Below are 20,292 nucleotides of genomic sequence, written 5' to 3' on the forward strand. Positions count from 1 at the left end.
GGTATTGATATTAAGATGCGAGTGTTCCTTTAAGGGGCGGTGGGAAGGAGATATTGATATTAAGATGCGAGTGTTCCTTTAAGGGGCGGTAGGAAGGAGATATTAATATTATTAAGATACGAGTGTTCTTTTAAGGGGCGGTAGGAAGGAGGTATTGATATTAAGATGCGAGTGTTCCTTTAAGGGGCGGTAGGAAGGAGATATTGATATTAAGATGCGAGTGTTCCTTTAAGGGGCGGTAGGAAGGAGATATTAATATTATTAAGATACGAGTGTTCTTTTAAGGGGCGGTAGGAAGGAGATATTGATATTAAGATACGAGTGTTCCTTTAAGGGACGGTAGGAAGGAGATATTGATATTATTAAGATACAAGTGTTCCTTTAAGGGGAAGTAGGAAGGAGATATTGATATTATTAAGATACGAGTGTTCTTTTAAGGGGCGGTAGGAAGGAGGTATTGATATTAAGATGCGAGTGTTCCTTTAAGGGGCGGTAGGAAGGAGATATTGATATTATTAAGATACAAGTGTTCCTTTAAGGGGCGGTAGGAAGGAGGTATTGATATTAAGATGCGAGTGTTTCTTTAAGGGGCGGTAGGAAGGAGATATTGATATTAAGATACGAGTGTTCCTTTAAGGGACAGTAGGAAGGAGATATTGATATTATTAAGATACGAGTGTTCCTTTAAGGGGAAGTAGGAAGGAGATATTGATATTATTAAGATACTAGTGTTCCTTTAAGGGGCGGCAGGAAGGAGATATTTATATTATTAAGATATGAGTGTTCCTTTAAGGGGCGGTAGGAAGGAGATTGATATTAAGATGCGAGTGTTCTTTTAAGGGGCGGCAGGAAGGAGATATTGATATTAAGATACGAGTGTTCCTTTAAGGGACGGTAGGAAGGAGATATTGATATTATTAAGATACAAGTGTTCCTTTAAGGGGAAGTAGGAAGGAGATATTGATATTATTAAGATACGAGTGTTCCTTTAAGGGGCGGTAGGAAGGAGATATTGATATTAAGATACGAGTGTTCCTTTAAGGGACGGTAGGAAGGAGATATTGATATTATTAAGATACAAGTGTTCCTTTAAGGGGCGGTAGGAAGGAGGTATGGATATTAAGATGCGAGTGTTCCTTTAAGGGGCGGTAGGAAGGAGATTGATATTATTAAGATACGAGTGTTCCTTTAAGGGGCGGTAGGAAGGAGATATTTATATTATTAAGATACGAGTGTTCCTTTAAGGGGCGGTAGGAAGGAGATATTGATATTAAGATACGAGTGTTCCTTTAAGGGACGGTAGGAAGGAGATATTGATATTATTAAGATACAAGTGTTCCTTTAAGGGGCGGTAGGAAGGAGGTATGGATATTAAGATGCGAGTGTTCCTTTAAGGGGCGGTAGGAAGGAGATATTTATATTATTAAGATACGAGTGTTCCTTTAAGGGGCGGTAGGAAGGAGATATTGATATTAAGATACAAGTGTTCTTTTAAGGGGCGGTAGGAAGGAGATATTGATATTAGGATGCGAGTGTTCCTTTAAGGGGCGGCAGGAAGGAGATATTGATATTAAGATACGAGTGTTCCTTTAAGGGACGGTAGGAAGGAGATATTGATATTATTAAGATACAAGTGTTCCTTTAAGGGGAAGTAGGAAGGAGATATTGATATTATTAAGATACGAGTGTTCATTTAAGGGGCGGTAGGAAGGAGATATTGATATTAAGATACGAGTGTTCCTTTAAGGGACGGTAGGAAGGAGATATTGATATTATTAAGATACAAGTGTTCCTTTAAGGGGCGGTAGGAAGGAGGTATTGATATTAAGATGCGAGTGTTCCTTTAAGGGGCGGTAGGAAGGAGATATTGATATTAAGATGCGAGTGTTCCTTTAAGGGGCGGCAGGAAGGAGATATTGATATTATTAAGATACAAGTGTTCCTTTAAGGGGCAGTAGGAAGGAGATATTTATATTATTAAGATACGAGTGTTCCTTTAAGGGGCGGCAGGAAGGAGATATTGATATTAAGATACGAGTGTTCCTTTAAGGGACGGTAGGAAGGAGATATTGATATTAAGATGCGAGTGTTCCTTTAAGGGGAAGTAGGAAGGAGATATTGATATTAAGATGCGAGTGTTCCTTTAAGGGGCGGCAGGAAGGAGATATTGATATTAAGATGCGAGTGTTCCTTTAAGGGGCGGTAGGAAGGAGATATTGATATTAAGATGCGAGTGTTCCTTTAAGGGGCGGCAGGAAGGAGATATTGATATTATTAAGATACAAGTGTTCCTTTAAGGGGCAGTAGGAAGGAGATATTTATATTATTAAGATACGAGTGTTCCTTTAAGGGGCGGCAGGAAGGAGATATTGATATTAAGATACGAGTGTTCCTTTAAGGGACGGTAGGAAGGAGATATTGATATTAAGATGCGAGTGTTCCTTTAAGGGGAAGTAGGAAGGAGATATTGATATTAAGATGCGAGTGTTCCTTTAAGGGGCGGCAGGAAGGAGATATTGATATTAAGATGCGAGTGTTCCTTTAAGGGGCGGTAGGAAGGAGATATTGATATTAAGATGCGAGTGTTCCTTTAAGGGGAAGTAGGAAGGAGATATTGATATTAAGATGCGAGTGTTCCTTTAAGGGGCGGCAGGAAGGAGATATTGATATTATTAAGATACAAGTGTTCCTTTAAGGGGCGGTAGGAAGGAGATATTTATATTATTAAGATACGAGTGTTCCTTTAAGGGGCAGTAGGAAGGAGATATTTATATTATTAAGATACGAGTGTTCCTTTAAGGGGCGGCAGGAAGGAGATATTGATATTATTAAGATACAAGTGTTCCTTTAAGGGGCGGTAGGAAGGAGATATTGATATTAAGATGCGAGTGTTCCTTTAAGGGGCGGCAGGAAGGAGATATTGATATTATTAAGATACAAGTGTTCCTTTAAGGGGCGGTAGGAAGGAGATATTGATATTAAGATGCGAGTGTTCCTTTAAGGGGCGGTAGGAAGGAGATATTGATATTAAGATGCGAGTGTTCCTTTAAGGGGCAGTAGGAAGGAGATATTGATATTATTAAGATACAAGTGTTCCTTTAAGGGGAAGTAGGAAGGAGATATTTATATTATTAAGATACGAGTGTTCCTTTAAGGGGAAGTAGGAAGGAGATATTTATATTATTAAGATACGAGTGTTCCTTTAAGGGGCGGCAGGAAGGAGGTATTGATATTAAGATGCGAGTGTTCCTTTAAGGGGAAGTAGGAAGGAGATATTTATATTATTAAGATGCGAGTGTTCCTTTAAGGGGCGGCAGGAAGGAGATATTGATATTATTAAGATACAAGTGTTCCTTTAAGGGGCGGTAGGAAGGAGATATTGATATTAAGATGCGAGTGTTCCTTTAAGGGGCGGTAGGAAGGAGATATTGATATTAAGATGCGAGTGTTCCTTTAAGGGGCAGTAGGAAGGAGATATTGATATTATTAAGATACAAGTGTTCCTTTAAGGGGAAGTAGGAAGGAGATATTTATATTATTAAGATACGAGTGTTCCTTTAAGGGGAAGTAGGAAGGAGATATTTATATTATTAAGATACGAGTGTTCCTTTAAGGGGCGGTAGGAAGGAGATATTGATATTAAGATGCGAGTGTTCCTTTAAGGGGCAGTAGGAAGGAGATATTGATATTAAGATGCGAGTGTTCCTTTAAGGGGCGGCAGGAAGGAGATATTGATATTATTAAGATACAAGTGTTCCTTTAAGGGGCGGTAGGAAGGAGATATTTATATTATTAAGATACGAGTGTTCCTTTAAGGGGCAGTAGGAAGGAGATATTTATATTATTAAGATACGAGTGTTCCTTTAAGGGGCGGCAGGAAGGAGATATTGATATTATTAAGATACAAGTGTTCCTTTAAGGGGCGGTAGGAAGGAGATATTGATATTAAGATGCGAGTGTTCCTTTAAGGGGCGGTAGGAAGGAGATATTGATATTAAGATGCGAGTGTTCCTTTAAGGGGCAGTAGGAAGGAGATATTGATATTATTAAGATACAAGTGTTCCTTTAAGGGGAAGTAGGAAGGAGATATTGATATTATTAAGATACAAGTGTTCCTTTAAGGGGCGGTAGGAAGGAGATATTGATATTATTAAGATACGAGTGTTCCTTTAAGGGGCGGTAGGAAGGAGATATTTATATTATTAAGATACGAGTGTTCCTTTAAGGGGCGGTAGGAAGGAGATATTTATATTATTAAGATACGAGTGTTCCTTTAAGGGGCGGTAGGAAGGAGATATTTATATTATTAAGATACGAGTGTTCCTTTAAGGGGCGGCAGGAAGGAGATATTTATATTATTAAGATACGAGTGTTCCTTTAAGGGGCGGTAGGAAGGAGATATTTATATTATTAAGATACGAGTGTTCCTTTAAGGGGCAGTAGGAAGGAGATATTTATATTATTAAGATACGAGTGTTCCTTTAAGGGGCGGTAGGAAGGAGATATTTATATTATTAAGATACGAGTGTTCCTTTAAGGGGCGGTAGGAAGGAGGTATTTATATTATTAAGATGCGAGTGTTCCTTTAAGGGGCGGTAGGAAGGAGATATTTATATTATTAAGATACGAGTGTTCCTTTAAGGGGCGGTAGGAAGGAGATATTTATATTATTAAGATACGAGTGTTCCTTTAAGGGGCGGTAGGAAGGAGATATTTATATTATTAAGATACGAGTGTTCCTTTAAGGGGAAGTAGGAAGGAGATATTTATATTATTAAGATACGAGTGTTCCTTTAAGGGGCGGTAGGAAGGAGATATCCCAGCTTGCGATGTCTTATTTACACTCCATTCTTTAGGATCCTTTACCTTCAGCTTTTCATACTTCTTGGAATACATGTCCATGGTTTCTTTAATCTGGTCAGGCAGCTCCAGCTTCTCCTCCTTCAGTGCCGGCCAGAACTCGCTGGACAGTATTACCGCCACTAGATTAAACGGGGGCTTTTCTTCTTCCGTGAGCTTCTCTTCCTCGTCACGGATGTTGGCATTGATTCTTCGGGAGTCAGCCATATCCTTCATAAAATAAAATAAAATGTCCTGTTTAGAACAGCTTTTAGTGAGACGAATATGTGTTTTTCAGATTATCAGAATAGCTGCACCAATGACTATTCGATATATCACTAGGGGCATTGGTGTGCGATAACAACATAACACAGCTCTGAAGCAGCCTTTGCCCAGTTACGGCAGCCATTCCGGTTAGCCGGTGGATAGAATGCCCGTTTCCATTGAAGACACTAAGCAGATAGCACAGCCCGGCCAATCAGCAAGCTCCAAGTGACTATCCCAATTCATCGAGTGGATCAACGCAATTACCTTCAGCATGACCTCACAATAATGCATCTGGGCCTCGCCGAAACGCAACTTCAACAGCTCGACATTGCGGATCTCTCTGCAAACACGAAAACATTTTAAAAGTTGGTCTCACAGTCTTTGAATCGATATCTGCCATTCACATATATGGATGTCCCACAACGCGGTCAGGAGAACGACAATCTGGTAACAGCTGAACTGGGAAATTATGAAGATAAATAACTTTCTAAAAATACATTGGAAAAATGATTCTGCTTGATTATTAGAACGGGAACGCGTGAAAACGGATTGCTCCACATTACAACATATCTAGAAAGACTATTGTGTAGGCAGGGTTACTCGGTGTTCTACCTATAAGGATTCCTGGAGATTGTTGCTAAAATAACACACGTAAGGAACTCTACTTCCCCCTACAGGGCAGCACCAGCCATTTCTGCTCTGAATGTTCTCCCAGATAAGAGATTCCGTTTACCAGGAAACTCGTTACTGGATATTAATACGGTGTTTACGAGGAGTCATTACCTCTCTGAACTGTAGGTGAATTGATGCAGGAGCCGGTCCGCTAGGAGGGTGCGATACTCGTTAATAAAGAGTTCTTTACTGCCATAGATACTGACCAGTAGGCTGATTATATCGGATGATCTGCGCTTCGAATTTCCTTTACCTGAGAATGAGGAAAGCAATCTAAAGGAAGAATGTCAGAGAAATACATCCCCCAATTTGAATAAGCTTATCTGTAAATTATAGAACTGGTCAAACATCCTCGCCTTCTGTAGGTTTCAAGCAATCGCAGCAAAGAACAAAGTACCTGCTCATATCCCACACAATGCATTGCACATTATCAGACAAAGCAATCAGTGGTCCAACTGCTCAAACACATCGCTGCTCCCCTCAGATAAGCCTTCCTCTAGCTCCTTGTCCAATCACGTAAAAGATATAAAACCTGTTTTCATAACAAACAAAGAAAACTGTGCAACCCACCAACAGCAGTATGATGGAACATGGAGAGACTGAGCTCAGTGTGACGGATTATATTAAAAACGGGGCTCAGAAAGGTAGGCTAAATCCCGCCATAAGAGAATCCTTGGTACCTGGGTCAGCATCCACGGGGTCCGGCACCCAGTCCTCTGGTTCTGAAACATCATCATCACTCTCGTGACCATTATCAAGAACCACAGGGTCTGCCTTGGACAGCTCATTGGCCAGATCCCCAGAGCCTTCAGCATCTCCAGTTAAACCAGCAACAATCTGGCGGACCGTGTCTTCTCTTGTCCTGATCAATAAATAGTATTGTATTAGCAGAAACAGTCAGCACCTGATCATTATGGAATCCAAGAACTTTCTTACATATAATAAGACCCGAGTTCATCATACTTTGTTTATTGCGCCATTCTGCATGAGGTCTATATACAGAGAGATGTTATACCTGTACAACGGACAGACTGATCATTCTATTTATACCAGGGCTTGACAAATCTGTTTGGAATATAGGAGCCAACTAAAAAAGTTAGGAGCCAGTCATTTTCAACAAGAAAGTGCAATTCTTAAAGGGACACTATAGTCACCAGAACCACTACAGCTCGACGTACGGCATACAGCTCGACGTACGGCATACAGCTCGACGTACGGCATACAGCTCGACGTACGGCATACAGCTCGACGTACGGCATACAGCTCGACGTACGGCATACAGCTCGACGTACGGCATACAGCTCGACGTACGGCATACAGCTCGACGTAGTAGTTCTTGTGTCCCTGCAGGCGTTTCAGTGTAAACACTGCCTTTTCTGTGAAAAGGCAGAGTTTGCATCGCTTCTTACTAACACCTCTAATGACAGTCACTAGAGAGTCCTGGGTCACTGCTGCACCCCGTGCAGTACCCAGGTTCAGTGTCTCCAAGCTCTGCATGGAGGCGCTGAATGTTCATCATAGAGATTGGTTAATGTAATGCATCTCTATGAGGAGCTACGGATTGGTACATTTGCTGCGCATGCACAAAACCCGCCCAATGCTTTCCTAGGGGAAAGCATTGCCTTAGCTGAGATCATAAAGATTGATCATCTCAGCCATGGGGAAACTGACACAGCGTGGGGAAATGGAAAGAAAGGTGAGAAAAAACGCCTTCCTAATGCAATCAGAGGGGGCACGTACCTAAACGCGCACGCACACACTGACTGGCTCTCACACACACACACACTCATGCTGACAAGAGGCTTGCACGCACACACAGACAGGCGCTCACACACTCTTGACAGGCTCTCCCTCACACACAAACACATACTGACAGGCTCTCTCTCACACACAAACACATACTGACAGGCTCTCTCACACGCACACACTGACAGGCTCTCTAACAAACACACACACTGACAGGCTCTCTCTCACACACACACACACAGTCTGACAGGCTCTCTCTCACACACACACACACACACACACACACACAGTCTGACAGGCTCTCTCTCACACACACACACACACACACACACACACAGTCTGACAGGCTCTCTCTCACACACACACACACAGTCTGACAGGCTCTCTCTCACACACACACACACAGTCTGACAGGCTCTCTCACAAACACACACACAGTCTGACAGGCTCTCTCACAAACACACACACAGTCTGACAGGCTCTCTCACAAACACACACACAGTCTGACAGGCTCTCTCACAAACACACACACAGTCTGACAGGCTCTCTCACAAACACACACACAGTCTGACAGGCTCTCTCACAAACACACACACAGTCTGACAGGCTCTCTCACAAACACACACACAGTCTGACAGGCTCTCTCACAAACACACACTCTTGACAGACTCACACAGGCTTACACACACATTTTTGCTTTATTTGAAACCCACTCAACCTCCCTACCTTTGGGGGAGCTGAGTGGGTCTTTCCTGGGATCCAGTGGGGCTGCACTCTTCCTGTGTGTGAGGGAGCCGTACTCTGCCTGTAGCTGCTCTCTGCTCCCTTGCACTCTGTAATGATGCCAGGGCCGGAATGACGTCATTTTACGGCTCCCGACATCATTAGACAGCGCGAGGGAGCAGAGAGGAGCTACAAGCAGAGTACTGCTCCCTCACGCGCCGCCCATAATTCTTCATGTACCCGCGGGCAGGCGGTCGCCTCCATGTACCTGTGAAAAAAAGCCCCCTCCCACACTTACTAGAGAGCTGGCAGATTCCAGACGCCAAGGCGAAATTTCTAGTTGCCGTGGCGATCTGGCGCCTGGGATTTGTCGAGCCCTGATTTATACATTAACTTTTTCTCTTTATAGAAAATAATGAAATACCTTAAGTACTTTCTGATGGGCTCACAAGCCACTTCCAGGATCACCATGGATGGGTCCAACTCTCGCAGAGCTTTAATGGCCGATATGTACAAAGTGATAATATCGGACGTGTTCACTCCTGGGAAAGACATACAACGAGGGATCAGAAAAGCGGGCAAATCAAAATATCCCCAGGACCAAACTAAATAACTACAATTTCACTGCAGCTCTTCTTCTGATTTCACACCCAACGCTCTATCGTTAATTAGTCTTGGATTCTAAATAACTGTTGCCCCAATTCTCCCAGCGGGAGGCTGGATACACACCGGGGTGCAGCAGTCTGGTTTCCAGCGCACTTTTCAGGGACGTTAAAAGTTGCTGCCTCTGATTGGTCCGTTCCAAGCAGAACTTTAAATCTTCAATGGCTGGCTTTGAATCAGGAAAATCTGTGAAAATATCGATACAATTAGAAATCAATCGTTTTTCATCTCAACCTTCACTCGACATTACTGTCAATCAAAAGGGGCCACGCATACACAAGCTAGACAGTGAGAGTGGGGTTTATTCACTAAATAGCAAATTGCCGGGAATTGAAATCCAAGCCGCATACTTTAGGTTAAAATGGCGGCCAAGCTGTGACTTAGCGGACTTGGAGAGTATTTCAGAGCATTTTTTGATTATGTTTTTAATTCACTACAAACAGGTGATCGTGAATAAGGCAGCGTGTGTGACCGACCATAGGCATTTCATACACAGCTAGTTGTGGTGAATTTGAAATTATCCATTAACACTTTGTCACTATGCAGCTTCATTTAAAACCCCATAGTGTCTTTCTATCCAATTTACAGATATTCTGCATTACGGTTGTATTGTTATAATTAAACCTATTACTGGCTGTTGGAATTAGAAAATATAAAACCATTCCAGGGGAGCAGCCAATCACCTCGGATGATGCTGAATAGTTCGCTGATTCGCATGCTGGCATACAGGTGGTAGAAGAAACGCTGCACGTGACATCGCCATCGTTTTAAAGTGCTGCTTGACTCTGGCGCAGTGGGTGGAGCTGTGCTGTCCTGCAGGAAGACTTTGCTGAGCCAGCCAATCACTTTCTCTATCCACTGCCAAATGAAAGAGAGAAAGGACATGGGGGTCATGTGGACAAAGACGCGCTCCCATTGGATCTTTTCATCCCTTGCCGCTGTTATATTAACCCCTGCAGCCCATTATCCTAGGAAGCCGACAGAAGAATACAAAAGGGGGTCAGGATCAAGTTAAATCATTTACCTCCTGAAATTCATTGAGAAAGGATCTCTCGTACTCCCCCCGACACCTCTTCTCCATCCGCTCTTCAATCATCTTGTGAAGGATTGTGGTGACAGCATCGGAACAAACTCTTTCCAGCAGATTCAACAGATGGCTGCAAGCAGAGAGTGAAAATATCAGAGTTTAATAAATAGAGAAGGTATAGGAGAGCTAATCTCCTGAATGGGGGTTGACCTCTAGTAAAATAATTCACTAACAATCAACAACAATAGGCTGAAATATCCGGAGGAAGAGGAGTTTTATGTAATATCCTGGGGAGTGTGAGCCCTACGTGGGCTAGACCAGAGTAAGAAAAAGGTGGAAAATAAAGAACTAAATAGGTAGAAATCCACCCAGAAGGAGAGAACAGTAAAACGTAACTTTTAATAGATATATATATATATATATAAAAAACAGAAAACACCACCTAACAACCCAAATGCTATGTACACTATAAACCGTATAGAAACAAGCCCATCAGAGACCACATCGGTGCAAACGTATTTCTGGAGTAAGAGGATTATTGCCTAAATTGTGCGTAGTAGCAGGCGTTAAGCTCATTCCAAGATAAAGATTGATACCTAATGCGTCAGTAAATGTAACAATGGTATACAAATACGGTGGGTCTACAAAACATGTAAGGGGGGATCATCCACCATATGGACCTTTGGTTCTATTAGTATAATGGATACATGTTCAGATAAGACTAATGTCCCAAGGGTTGATCCCTGATCCTTAGATGATAGGAAAGGCTAGTTGCGGGGGGAGAGAATCTTACCACCATCTGCATGGTAAGGAGTGGAAGCATGTGAGCAGGATAAACGATAGTAACAAACAAACTATGTAAACAGCAAAGGGGTAAGTTCCAGTAACTAATGTCACACTAAATGTGTACAAACAGGGGAAGATGCCCTATATCAAACTGTGCCTTCGAGGGCATCCCCTAAACCAAAAACCTTAGTGGAAACATGCCACCCCCCTCAACTACCTAATGTCTAGGTCAAAGAGAATATAGATCTAGGTCAAGTCCAGCTCCAGTGGGTGGTCACGGCCATTGTAGTAGACGCACTGAGACTCAAGGTAGGCTGAATTAGTGTCTGTAGTTAGATTAGTGAGACGTGTAAGTGCTCATATTCAAACGGTTAAAGTGTGAATAGACACGTTCCTGCTGATTCCGTGGCTGTGGATAGCGCTGGTCAGTGCCCCTGACGCGCATTTCGCCACTCTGGCTCATCGAGTCTCGGTGCGTCTTCCACAACGGCCGTGACCAGGGCCGGTGCAAGGATTTTTGCCGCAAAAGTAAAGTTTGCCGCCCCCCATCCCCCCCCCCGATATGACATCACAATGCCCCATGTTAACTAACGCAAGTGCTGCAGTGCCACCGTGTTTACATTAAAAGGCCTGCAGGGACAGGCTATAGACACCAGAACCACTACATTAAGCTGCAGTGGTTCTGGGGACTAAAGTGTCCCTTTAATGTGAGGTAAATTAGAGATTAGTGCCACGAATAATATACTAGATTGCCTACTTACAATCAGATGAGGATGGTGATGGGCTCTACCTGCAGTCTGGCTCCACTGGTCTGGTGTAGAACAGGCTCTCTGGAGGCTGTTTGTGTTCTGGGAGAACAGGAAGAAGGCTCCATTTTTTTAAGGCCCTTTGCACAGCTCAAGGTCTGGGCCCCAGGGTCCACCTTCATGTTCCACCAATTAGTTTGTTCACAGGAGTAGGGGATGTCCTGATATGTGTGTAAGGAATGCATTGTGTGAATCTGTGTTTGTATGTGTAAGGGCTGCAATGAGTGTTTCTGTGTATGTACGGGATGCAGTGTGTGCGTCTGTAAGGGGTGCATTGAGTGTGTGTAAGGAATGCATTGTGTGTTTCTGTGTGTGTAAGGGATGCATTGTGTGTAAGGGTTGAATTGCTTGTGTGTGTGTGTGTCTGTGTGTAATGCATTGTGTGTTTTTCTGTGTGCAAGGGGTGCATTGTGTGTGTGTGATGGATGTCAATCTCTCCCCCCTCCCTTGTCACTCTCTTCTCCCCCTCTCCCTCCCTCGTCACTCTCTTCTCAACCCCCCTTGTCCCTCTCTTCTCCCCCCTCTTGTCCCTCTCTTCTCCCCCCTCCTCCCTTGTCACTCTCTTCTCCCCTGCGTGTCCCTCTCTTCTCCCCCTCCCTTGTCACTCTCGTCTCCCCCGTTGTCACTCTCTTCTCCCCTCCCCACTCTCATTCCCCCTCCTAATCCCGTCAATTCCCCTCCCTGTCAATTTATCCCCCCCCCCTTTCAATTTATTCCCCCCACCCTGCCTGTCCATTTATTCCCCACCCTGCCTGTCCATTTCCCCCCCTCCCTGTCCATTTATCCCCCCCTCCCTGTCCATTTATTCCCTCCCCCTCCTGTCCATTTATTCCCTCCCCCTCCCTGTCCATTTATTTACCCCCTCCCTGTCCATTTATTCCCCCCCCTCCCTGTCCATTTATTTCCCCCCCCTGTCCATTTACCCCCCCCCCCTCCCTGTCCATTTATTCCCCCTTCCCTGTCTGTCCATTTATTCCCCCCTCCCTGTCTGTCCATTTATTCCCCCCACCCTGCCTGTCCATTTATTCCCCCCTCCCTGTCCTCCCCCCCCTGTCCATTTATCCCCCCCCTGTCCATTTATTTCCCCCCCTCCCTGTCCATTTATTTCTCCCCCCTCCCTGTCCATTTATTTCTCCCCCCTCCCTGTCCATTTATTTCTCCCCCCTCCCTGTCCATTTATTTCTCCCCCTCCCTGTCCATTTATTTCTCCCCCCCCCCTCCCTCTTCATTGATTTCTCCTCCTCCCCTCCCTCTTCATTGATTTCTCCCCCTCCCTGTCCATTTATTTCTCCCCCTTCCCTGTCCATTTATTCCCCCCCCCTCTTCATTGATTTCTCCTCCTCCCCTCCCTCTCCATTTATTTCTCCTCCCCCCCTCTCCATTTATTTCTCCCCCCCTCCCTCTTCATTGATTTCTCCTCCTCCCCTCCCTCTCCATTTATTTATCTCCCCCCCCCCCTCTCTATTTATTCCCCCACCCTCCCCTACCTCTATAGTAGCGTGGCCGAGCTCTGTATCATGGTCCGCGGGTACAGGGAGCTTTTGTTTCCTGTACCCGGCGGACTGACAGGAAGTGAACACCAGTGTTCACTTCCTGTTAGTCCGTCCGAGTACAGGAGACAGATGCTCCCTGTACCGGCGACTATACTGCGCTCGGTCACGCTACAGAGAGGAGTGACAGGAGGGAGCGCTGAGCGCTTCCCTCCTGTCAGCCCCCTCCCTCTCCTCATGCTGTGCCCGGGCGGTGCGCCCTCATGGACGCACCAGCCCGGGCAAAGCTGCAGCCGCCTGAGGCTCTCTACACAGCGCTCGGGCGGCTGCAGCATTAGGGGGGCCGGCGCTCCTGGCGGCGCCCCTTCCCAAGGGGCGCCCTAGGCGGCTGCCTAGTCCGCCTTACAGGTAGCGCCGGCCCTGGCCGTGACCACCCACTGGAGAAGGACATGACCTATATCTAGCTTCTCTTTGACCTTTAGGTAGTTGAGGGGGGTGGCATGTTTTTTTTTAGGATTTTTTCCTAGATTCGAAAATAATGGAAAAGAGAATGTAACCCAAAATGTCTAACAAAAATGGGAATAGGACTAGAGAAAGATGAAATAGTTACAAAACACACACACACACACACACAAAAAAAAGAAAATGGGTAGAAGTAGAAATGAAATGGGTACACAGATTAAAAACTCTGGAACAAAAAGGATTAAATATTGAATTTGATTTATTTAATTAATTTTATATATATATATATATATATATATATATATATATATATATATATATATATATATATATATATATATATATATATATATATATATATATATATATATATATATATATATATATATATATACTGGGGTTACATGTTAATGCTGAATTAGGCCATTTATATAAATTGTTTAAAGGGATTTCACCCATAACCTTGGATTGACTATTATAGCATGATGGATTAGTGCTCTCTGTTAGTGCTCTCTGTCAGGGCTGTGGCCAGCACCCATACTGTATTTATACTGCACTGTGCTATTGTATGGAGACATGCGTTACAGCCTCTGTTAAAACGGCACAGTCATGGCCGAATCCGTTTTTTTTTTTTTAACCCCACCCCCCCTCTTACCTATTTTTTTTAATCTTTATTTTCTGCCCGGACCTAGGTCCTGGGCGCCACCATCTTTGTGTGGGTAGATGAAGTCTCTGGGGACACGTAATCTGCCCACACTAGATAGCGCTGTGAAATTCCTGCGCATGCCCAATTAAACACTTGGTCATGCGAACGGGAATTTCATCTATTCATTCATTCATCAGAAAGTCGAATAAATGAACAGAAATTTCAAATGAATGAACGAAGACCTCTTTGTTCGGTTTATTACAGGGAGGGAGCTACAAGCTTGCAGCTCCCTCCATGTAATATGTATACATATAAGCATCAGGGAGCAGAGCTCCCCGCCACTTCCTAAGCCCCCCATGTCCTCCCTCACTCTATGGGGGTAAATATGACCCCATAATAGCTTAAGGGAGATTAAAATCTCAAATGGCCCCACTCAGCACTCACACCCCAATTCCCCTACAGTGTAATCAGCACTCACGCCCCAATTCCCCTACAGTGTAATCAGCACTCACGCCCCAATTCCACTACAGTGTAATCAGCACTCACGCCCCAATTCCACTACAGTGTAATCAGCACTCACGCCCCAATTCCACTACAGTGTAATCAGCACTCACGCCCCAATTCCACTACAGTGTAATCAGCACTCACGCCCCAATTCCACTACAGTGTAATCAGCACTCACGCCCCAATTCCACTACAGTGTAATCAGCACTCACATCCCAATTCCACTACAGTGTAATCAGCACTCACGCCCCAATTCCACTACAGTGTAATCAGCACTCACGCCCCAATTCCACTACAGTGTAATCAGCACTCACGCCCCAATTCCACTACAGTGTAATCAGCACCCACGCCCCAATTCCACTACAGTTTAATCAGCACCCACGCCCCAATTCCACTACAGTGTAATCAGCACTCACGCCCCAATTCCACTACAGTGTAATCAGCACTCACGCCCCAATTCCACTACAGTGTAATCAGCACTCACGCCCCAATTCCACTACAGTGTAATCAGCACTCACGCCCCAATTCCACTACAGTGTAATCACACTCACGCCCCAATTCCACTACAGTGTAATCAGCACTCACATCCCAATTCCACTACAGTGTAATCAGCACTCACACCAACTCCACTACAGTGTAATCAGCACTCACACCAACTCCACTACAGTGTAATCAGCACTCACACCAACTCCACTACAGTGTAATCAGCACTCACACCAATTCCACTACAGTGTAATCAGCACTCACACCAACTCCACTACAGTGTAATCAGCACTCACACCAATTCCACTACAGTGTAATCAGCACGCACACCAATTCCACTACAGTGTAATCAGCACGCACACCAATTCCACTACAGTGTAATCAGCACTCACCCCAATTCCCCTACAGTGTAATCAGCACTCACGGCCCAATTCCCCTACAGTGTAATCAGCACTCACGGCCCAATTCCACTACAGTGTAATCAGCACTCACACCCCAATTCCACTACAGTGTAATCAGCACTCACGCCCCAATTCCACTACAGTGTAATCAGCACTCACGCCCCAATTCCACTACAGTGTAATCAGCACTCACGCCCCAATTCCACTACAGTGTAATCAGCACTCACGCCCCAATTCCACTACAGTGTAATCAGCACTCACGCCCCAATTCCACTACAGTGTAATCAGCACTCACACCCCAATTCCACTACAGTGTAATCAGCACTCACACCCCAATTCCACTACAGTGTAATCAGCACTCACACCCCAATTCCACTACAGTGTAATCAGCACTCACACCCCAATTCCACTACAGTGTAATCAGCACTCACACCCCAATTCCACTACAGTGTAATCAGCACTCACACCAATTCCACTACAGTGTAATCAGCACTCACACCAATTCCACTACAGTGTAATCAGCACTCACACCAATTCCACTACAGTGTAATCAGCACTCACACCAATTCCACTACAGTGTAATCAGCACTCACACCAATTCCACTACAGTGTAATCAGCACTCACACTAATTCCATGGTGGGGCATCTATTAGCCAACAGGGGGACATAGTGTCCTCCCCCCCAAGCCCAAGCCCCTGACCGTGCCCTGCGAGTGAGGGCTATGCAACTAAACAGGGCCCCCTCCCGACACTCATGGCGGGTGGGGGCCCTAAATGAAAATGAGGGGGGGATCCATTGTCGTTTCTCCCTCCCCCCCCCCCCCCCAGCTCCCACCCCTGAGCGGCAGGTGGGGGCCCTGAATGAAAAGTTGGGGGGACCAACTAGAGTGCTGTGACAGGTAAATGTAGAGACTTACCTGTCAGCCTCTTCAATTACCTGTCAGAGCACTCTGATTGGATGACTCAAACCAACCAATCAGAGCGCTCTGAGCCTAATTGACACCATGGGGCCATTTATTGAGGGAGGGGGGTGGAGATTTACAAATGCTCACGGTTTACAAGACATGCCCCTACTTGCGATATAGCGAGTAGGGGCAGATTAATTACTAATACTAAGTAATTTGTACTTGGTATTAGTAAAGCCACAGCACGGATCGGAATTCTATTCATTCGAATGAAATTTCGAACCGAACAAAAGTTCTGAATTTCTATCTTACCCGAATGGACGAACTGCTCTCATTCTGTCAGGGCTAAATTCTGTAGTTTTGCCGGTGTTCGGGAATACGGAAAGGAGGCATTGCAAGTACACGGAGGAAAAGTGAGAATTGTGGGAAAATTTCTCTGACCACAGGAAATGAAGCACACTTTGCTCCTCCGCTGGTCAGAGATGGTCAGGCGTGGGAAATATACATAAGACAAATAGTCCCTACTTTGTCTTATGTTTTAAAGAAAACTAGAGCAGACAGGAATAAATGAACAGATCCTGAGAGAGGAAGAGAAGGGGAAGCAATTAGGGAAAGGTAAGTTCGGCATGACAGTGCTGCTTTAACTGCTTAACAGGATTTCCAGGACACACTGCTTAACCCCTTAAGGACCAAACTTCTGGAATAAAAGGGAATCATGACATGTCACACATGTCATGTGTCCTTAAGGGGTTAAAGGACCCATAACTTTGAATAAACTGTTTGAGCACAGGTTAGTGCTCTCTGTCAGAGCTATGGCCAGCACTGAATGGTTCATACCCTGTGCACCTGGGGTGAGCCCCCTGCTATATATTTTACTACACTGTGATGCTGTATGGAGACATGCTGCTAAAGTCTCTATTAACTGCTGGACAAGATTTCCAGGACATACTGCTTAAAGGAATATCTCCCATAACCTTGAATTAACCGTTTAAGCAAAGATTAGTGCTCTCTGTCAGGACCGTGGCCAGCACTTAAGGGTTCATACCCTGTGCGCCTGGGGTGAGCCCCCTACTATATGTGTGCTGCACGGTGCTGCTGAGTGGAGGCATGCTGTTGCAGCCTTAATGGGGGGTGAGGAGGAATTATTGATTACTGGGTGAGCCCCAGTCTATTTTATTTGGCTACTGTTAAGATTTCAACCCTGCAGGGATTTCTGTGATCATTGCCTGCTACTATGGTAGTCTGGTCTGTTTGCCCTGCACTCTGAAACTGCCTACTAATTTGTGCCTCCTACAGGGGTATCCCATATCATGATAAGTCTACATGTCTACTTTTTTTGGTGAGCCTCAATTCTGTGTCACACAATCTGCCCCTATGGAAGATTCCCTGGCTAACCCTGTGGAATTTCAGGTCATGATACACACAATGGTTGCTGCATGCGGGGAGAAAGCACTATCAAATGTGCTGGCAGGAGAGCGATTCTGAATGGGTACACACCAGTGGGTGTGTAAGCATCGAGAGAGTGTATACTAGTAGGTGTGTACACACATAGAAAGAGAGAGAGAGAGTGTATACCAGTGGGTGTGTACACATTGAGAGAGAGTGTATACCAGTGTGTGTGTACATATCGAGAGAGTGTGTCTACGCTCATAGAGAGAGAGAGAGAGAGAGAGAGAGAGAGAGAGAGAGAATATACCAGTGGGTGTACACACACATAGAGAGAGTGCATACCAGTGGGTGTGTACGCATTGAGAGAGTGCATACCAGTGGGTGTGTACACATTGAGAGAGAGTGTATACCAGTGTGTGTGTACACATCGAGAGAGTGTGTATACACTCATAGAGAGAGAGAGAGAGAGAGAGAGAGAGCGAATATACCAGTGGGTGTACACACACATAGAGAGAGTGCATACCAGTGGGTGTGTACACATTGAGAGAGAGTGTATACCAGTGTGTGTGTACATATCGAGAGAGTGTGTATACGCTGGAGAGAGAGAGAGAGAGAGAGAGAGAGAGAGAGAGAGAGAGAGAGAGAGAGAGAGAGAGAGAGTGCATACCAGTGGGTGTGTACGCATCGAGAGAGTGCATACCAGTGGGTGTGTACGCATCGAGAGAGTGCATACCAGTGGGTGTGTACGCATCGAGAGAGAGAGTGTATACCAGTGGGTGTGTACGCATCGAGAGAGAGAGTGTATACCAGTGGGTGTGTACACATCGAGAGAGAGAGAGAGTGTATACCAGTGGGTGTGTACACATCGAGAGAGAGAGAGTGTATACCAGTGTGTGTGTACACATCGAGAGAGAGAGTGTATACCAGTGTGTGTGTGTGTACATATCGAGAGAGTGTGTATACGCTCATATATATGGGTGGAGGGAATATTGGTTGCTGCGAGAGAGACTCTTATTATTATGGAGTCCTACCTTTCCCACAATGCAGTTCGCCTCATACCGATTAGATGGTAGATGAAAGAGGACAACCATAAAAAGCAGAGCCCATGTCACTATAGTCTGACCAGCCCTAATTTAAGAGAATCTAGTACAATCAGAACAGTTTTCCAATACTTACAAAATGTCATTGAGTTGCTGAAACTGTTCCATGGCAGACTGGCACCAGCAAAGGTCCTTGGTACTCTCACAACCAGCACACACAGCCTCATCTGCTCCTCTGTCCTCCGAGTCGCTCTCTCTTTCATTCTCATTCATACTGCTGTCGCAATCGCTGACGCTGTCATCTCCCCTCCTCCTCGGCTTCATGTAAATCTTGAAGGTGCGGCTGTAAAAGAGCTGGATCATGTTCTGAAAGTTCTTGGAAGTGGAGAAGAAGAGAATAGCTTTAAACATGGTGTACACTTTGTCTCGCAGAGTCTGGGAATCGGAGCCCAGAAGCAGTCCCATGTCCGCCCATCTTCCCAAGAGATCCAGGCTTCTCAGATAGGGGTCCAGGCGAGACATGAGTAGTCGGAATGTGTCCAATAAAAGTAAGATACAATGCTGCTCTTCAACAGCATTCTCGTGCTGGTTTATACCGTTCCAGAACTCCGGGGCAATGTTCCTCTGCAGGTCCGTCTGCAAGACCTCCGTAAACCAGTCTTCAAGAATGCAGTGCAGGTCGTAGCAGTGCAAGATATCCAGGGCAGCTTTAAGGTCACCTTCTCCGACAGTTTCAAAGGAGCCAGATCTGGGAGCCATCTACCAGAACATAAAGAAACATGGGATTATATTCAAGAAGTACCACTATAGGCACCCATATTATTATTGGAGGGGTGAGGGGATATTATTATTGGGGGGGTGAGGGGATATTATTATTGGAGGGGTGAGGGGATATTATTATTGGGGGGGTGAGGGGATATTATTATTGGGGGGGTGAGGGGATATTATTAATGGTGGGGGTGAGGGGATATTATTAATGGGGGGGGTGAGGGGATATTATTAATGGGGGGGTGAGGGGATATTATTAATGGGGGTGAGGGGATATTATTAATGGTGGGGGTGAGGGAAAGTTATTAATGGGTGGGTGAGGGGATATTATTATTGGGGGGGTGAGGGGATATTATTAATGGTGGGGGTGAGGGGATATTATTAATGGTGGGGGTGAGGGAAAGTTATTAATGGGTGGGTGAGGGGATATTATTAATGGGGGGGGTGAGGGGATATTATTAATGGGGGGGGGTGAGGGGATATTATTAATGGGGGGGAGAAGGGATATTATTGGGGGGTGAGGGGGTATTATTAATGGGGGTTGAGGGGATATTATTATTGGGGGTTGAGGGGATATTATTAATGGGGGGGTGAGGGGATATTATTAATGGGGGGGTGAGGGGATATTATTAATGGGGGGTGAGGGGATATTATTAATGGGGGGGTGAGGGGATAT

General features: G+C 45.0%; 1 protein-coding gene across 1 annotated transcript in view; it reads right to left on the reverse strand.

The window, feature by feature from the left end:
- ANAPC2 (anaphase promoting complex subunit 2) overlaps positions 1 to 20,292 on the reverse strand; it is a 41,322-nt gene that overhangs the window by 19,611 nt on the left and 1,419 nt on the right. The window contains exons 2-10 of the mRNA XM_063433102.1: positions 18,985 to 19,607; positions 9,935 to 10,067; positions 9,594 to 9,768; positions 8,977 to 9,096; positions 8,672 to 8,789; positions 6,459 to 6,640; positions 5,890 to 6,031; positions 5,371 to 5,446; positions 4,867 to 5,070 (exon numbers count right to left, since the gene is read on the reverse strand). Of these exons, the coding sequence (XP_063289172.1) occupies positions 4,867 to 5,070; positions 5,371 to 5,446; positions 5,890 to 6,031; positions 6,459 to 6,640; positions 8,672 to 8,789; positions 8,977 to 9,096; positions 9,594 to 9,768; positions 9,935 to 10,067; positions 18,985 to 19,607 (1,773 nt within the window). The remainder of the gene's footprint in view (positions 1 to 4,866; positions 5,071 to 5,370; positions 5,447 to 5,889; positions 6,032 to 6,458; positions 6,641 to 8,671; positions 8,790 to 8,976; positions 9,097 to 9,593; positions 9,769 to 9,934; positions 10,068 to 18,984; positions 19,608 to 20,292) is intronic.

Source organism: Pelobates fuscus, chromosome 9 (assembly GCF_036172605.1).
Source record: "Pelobates fuscus isolate aPelFus1 chromosome 9, aPelFus1.pri, whole genome shotgun sequence".
NCBI lineage: Eukaryota > Metazoa > Chordata > Amphibia > Anura > Pelobatidae > Pelobates > Pelobates fuscus.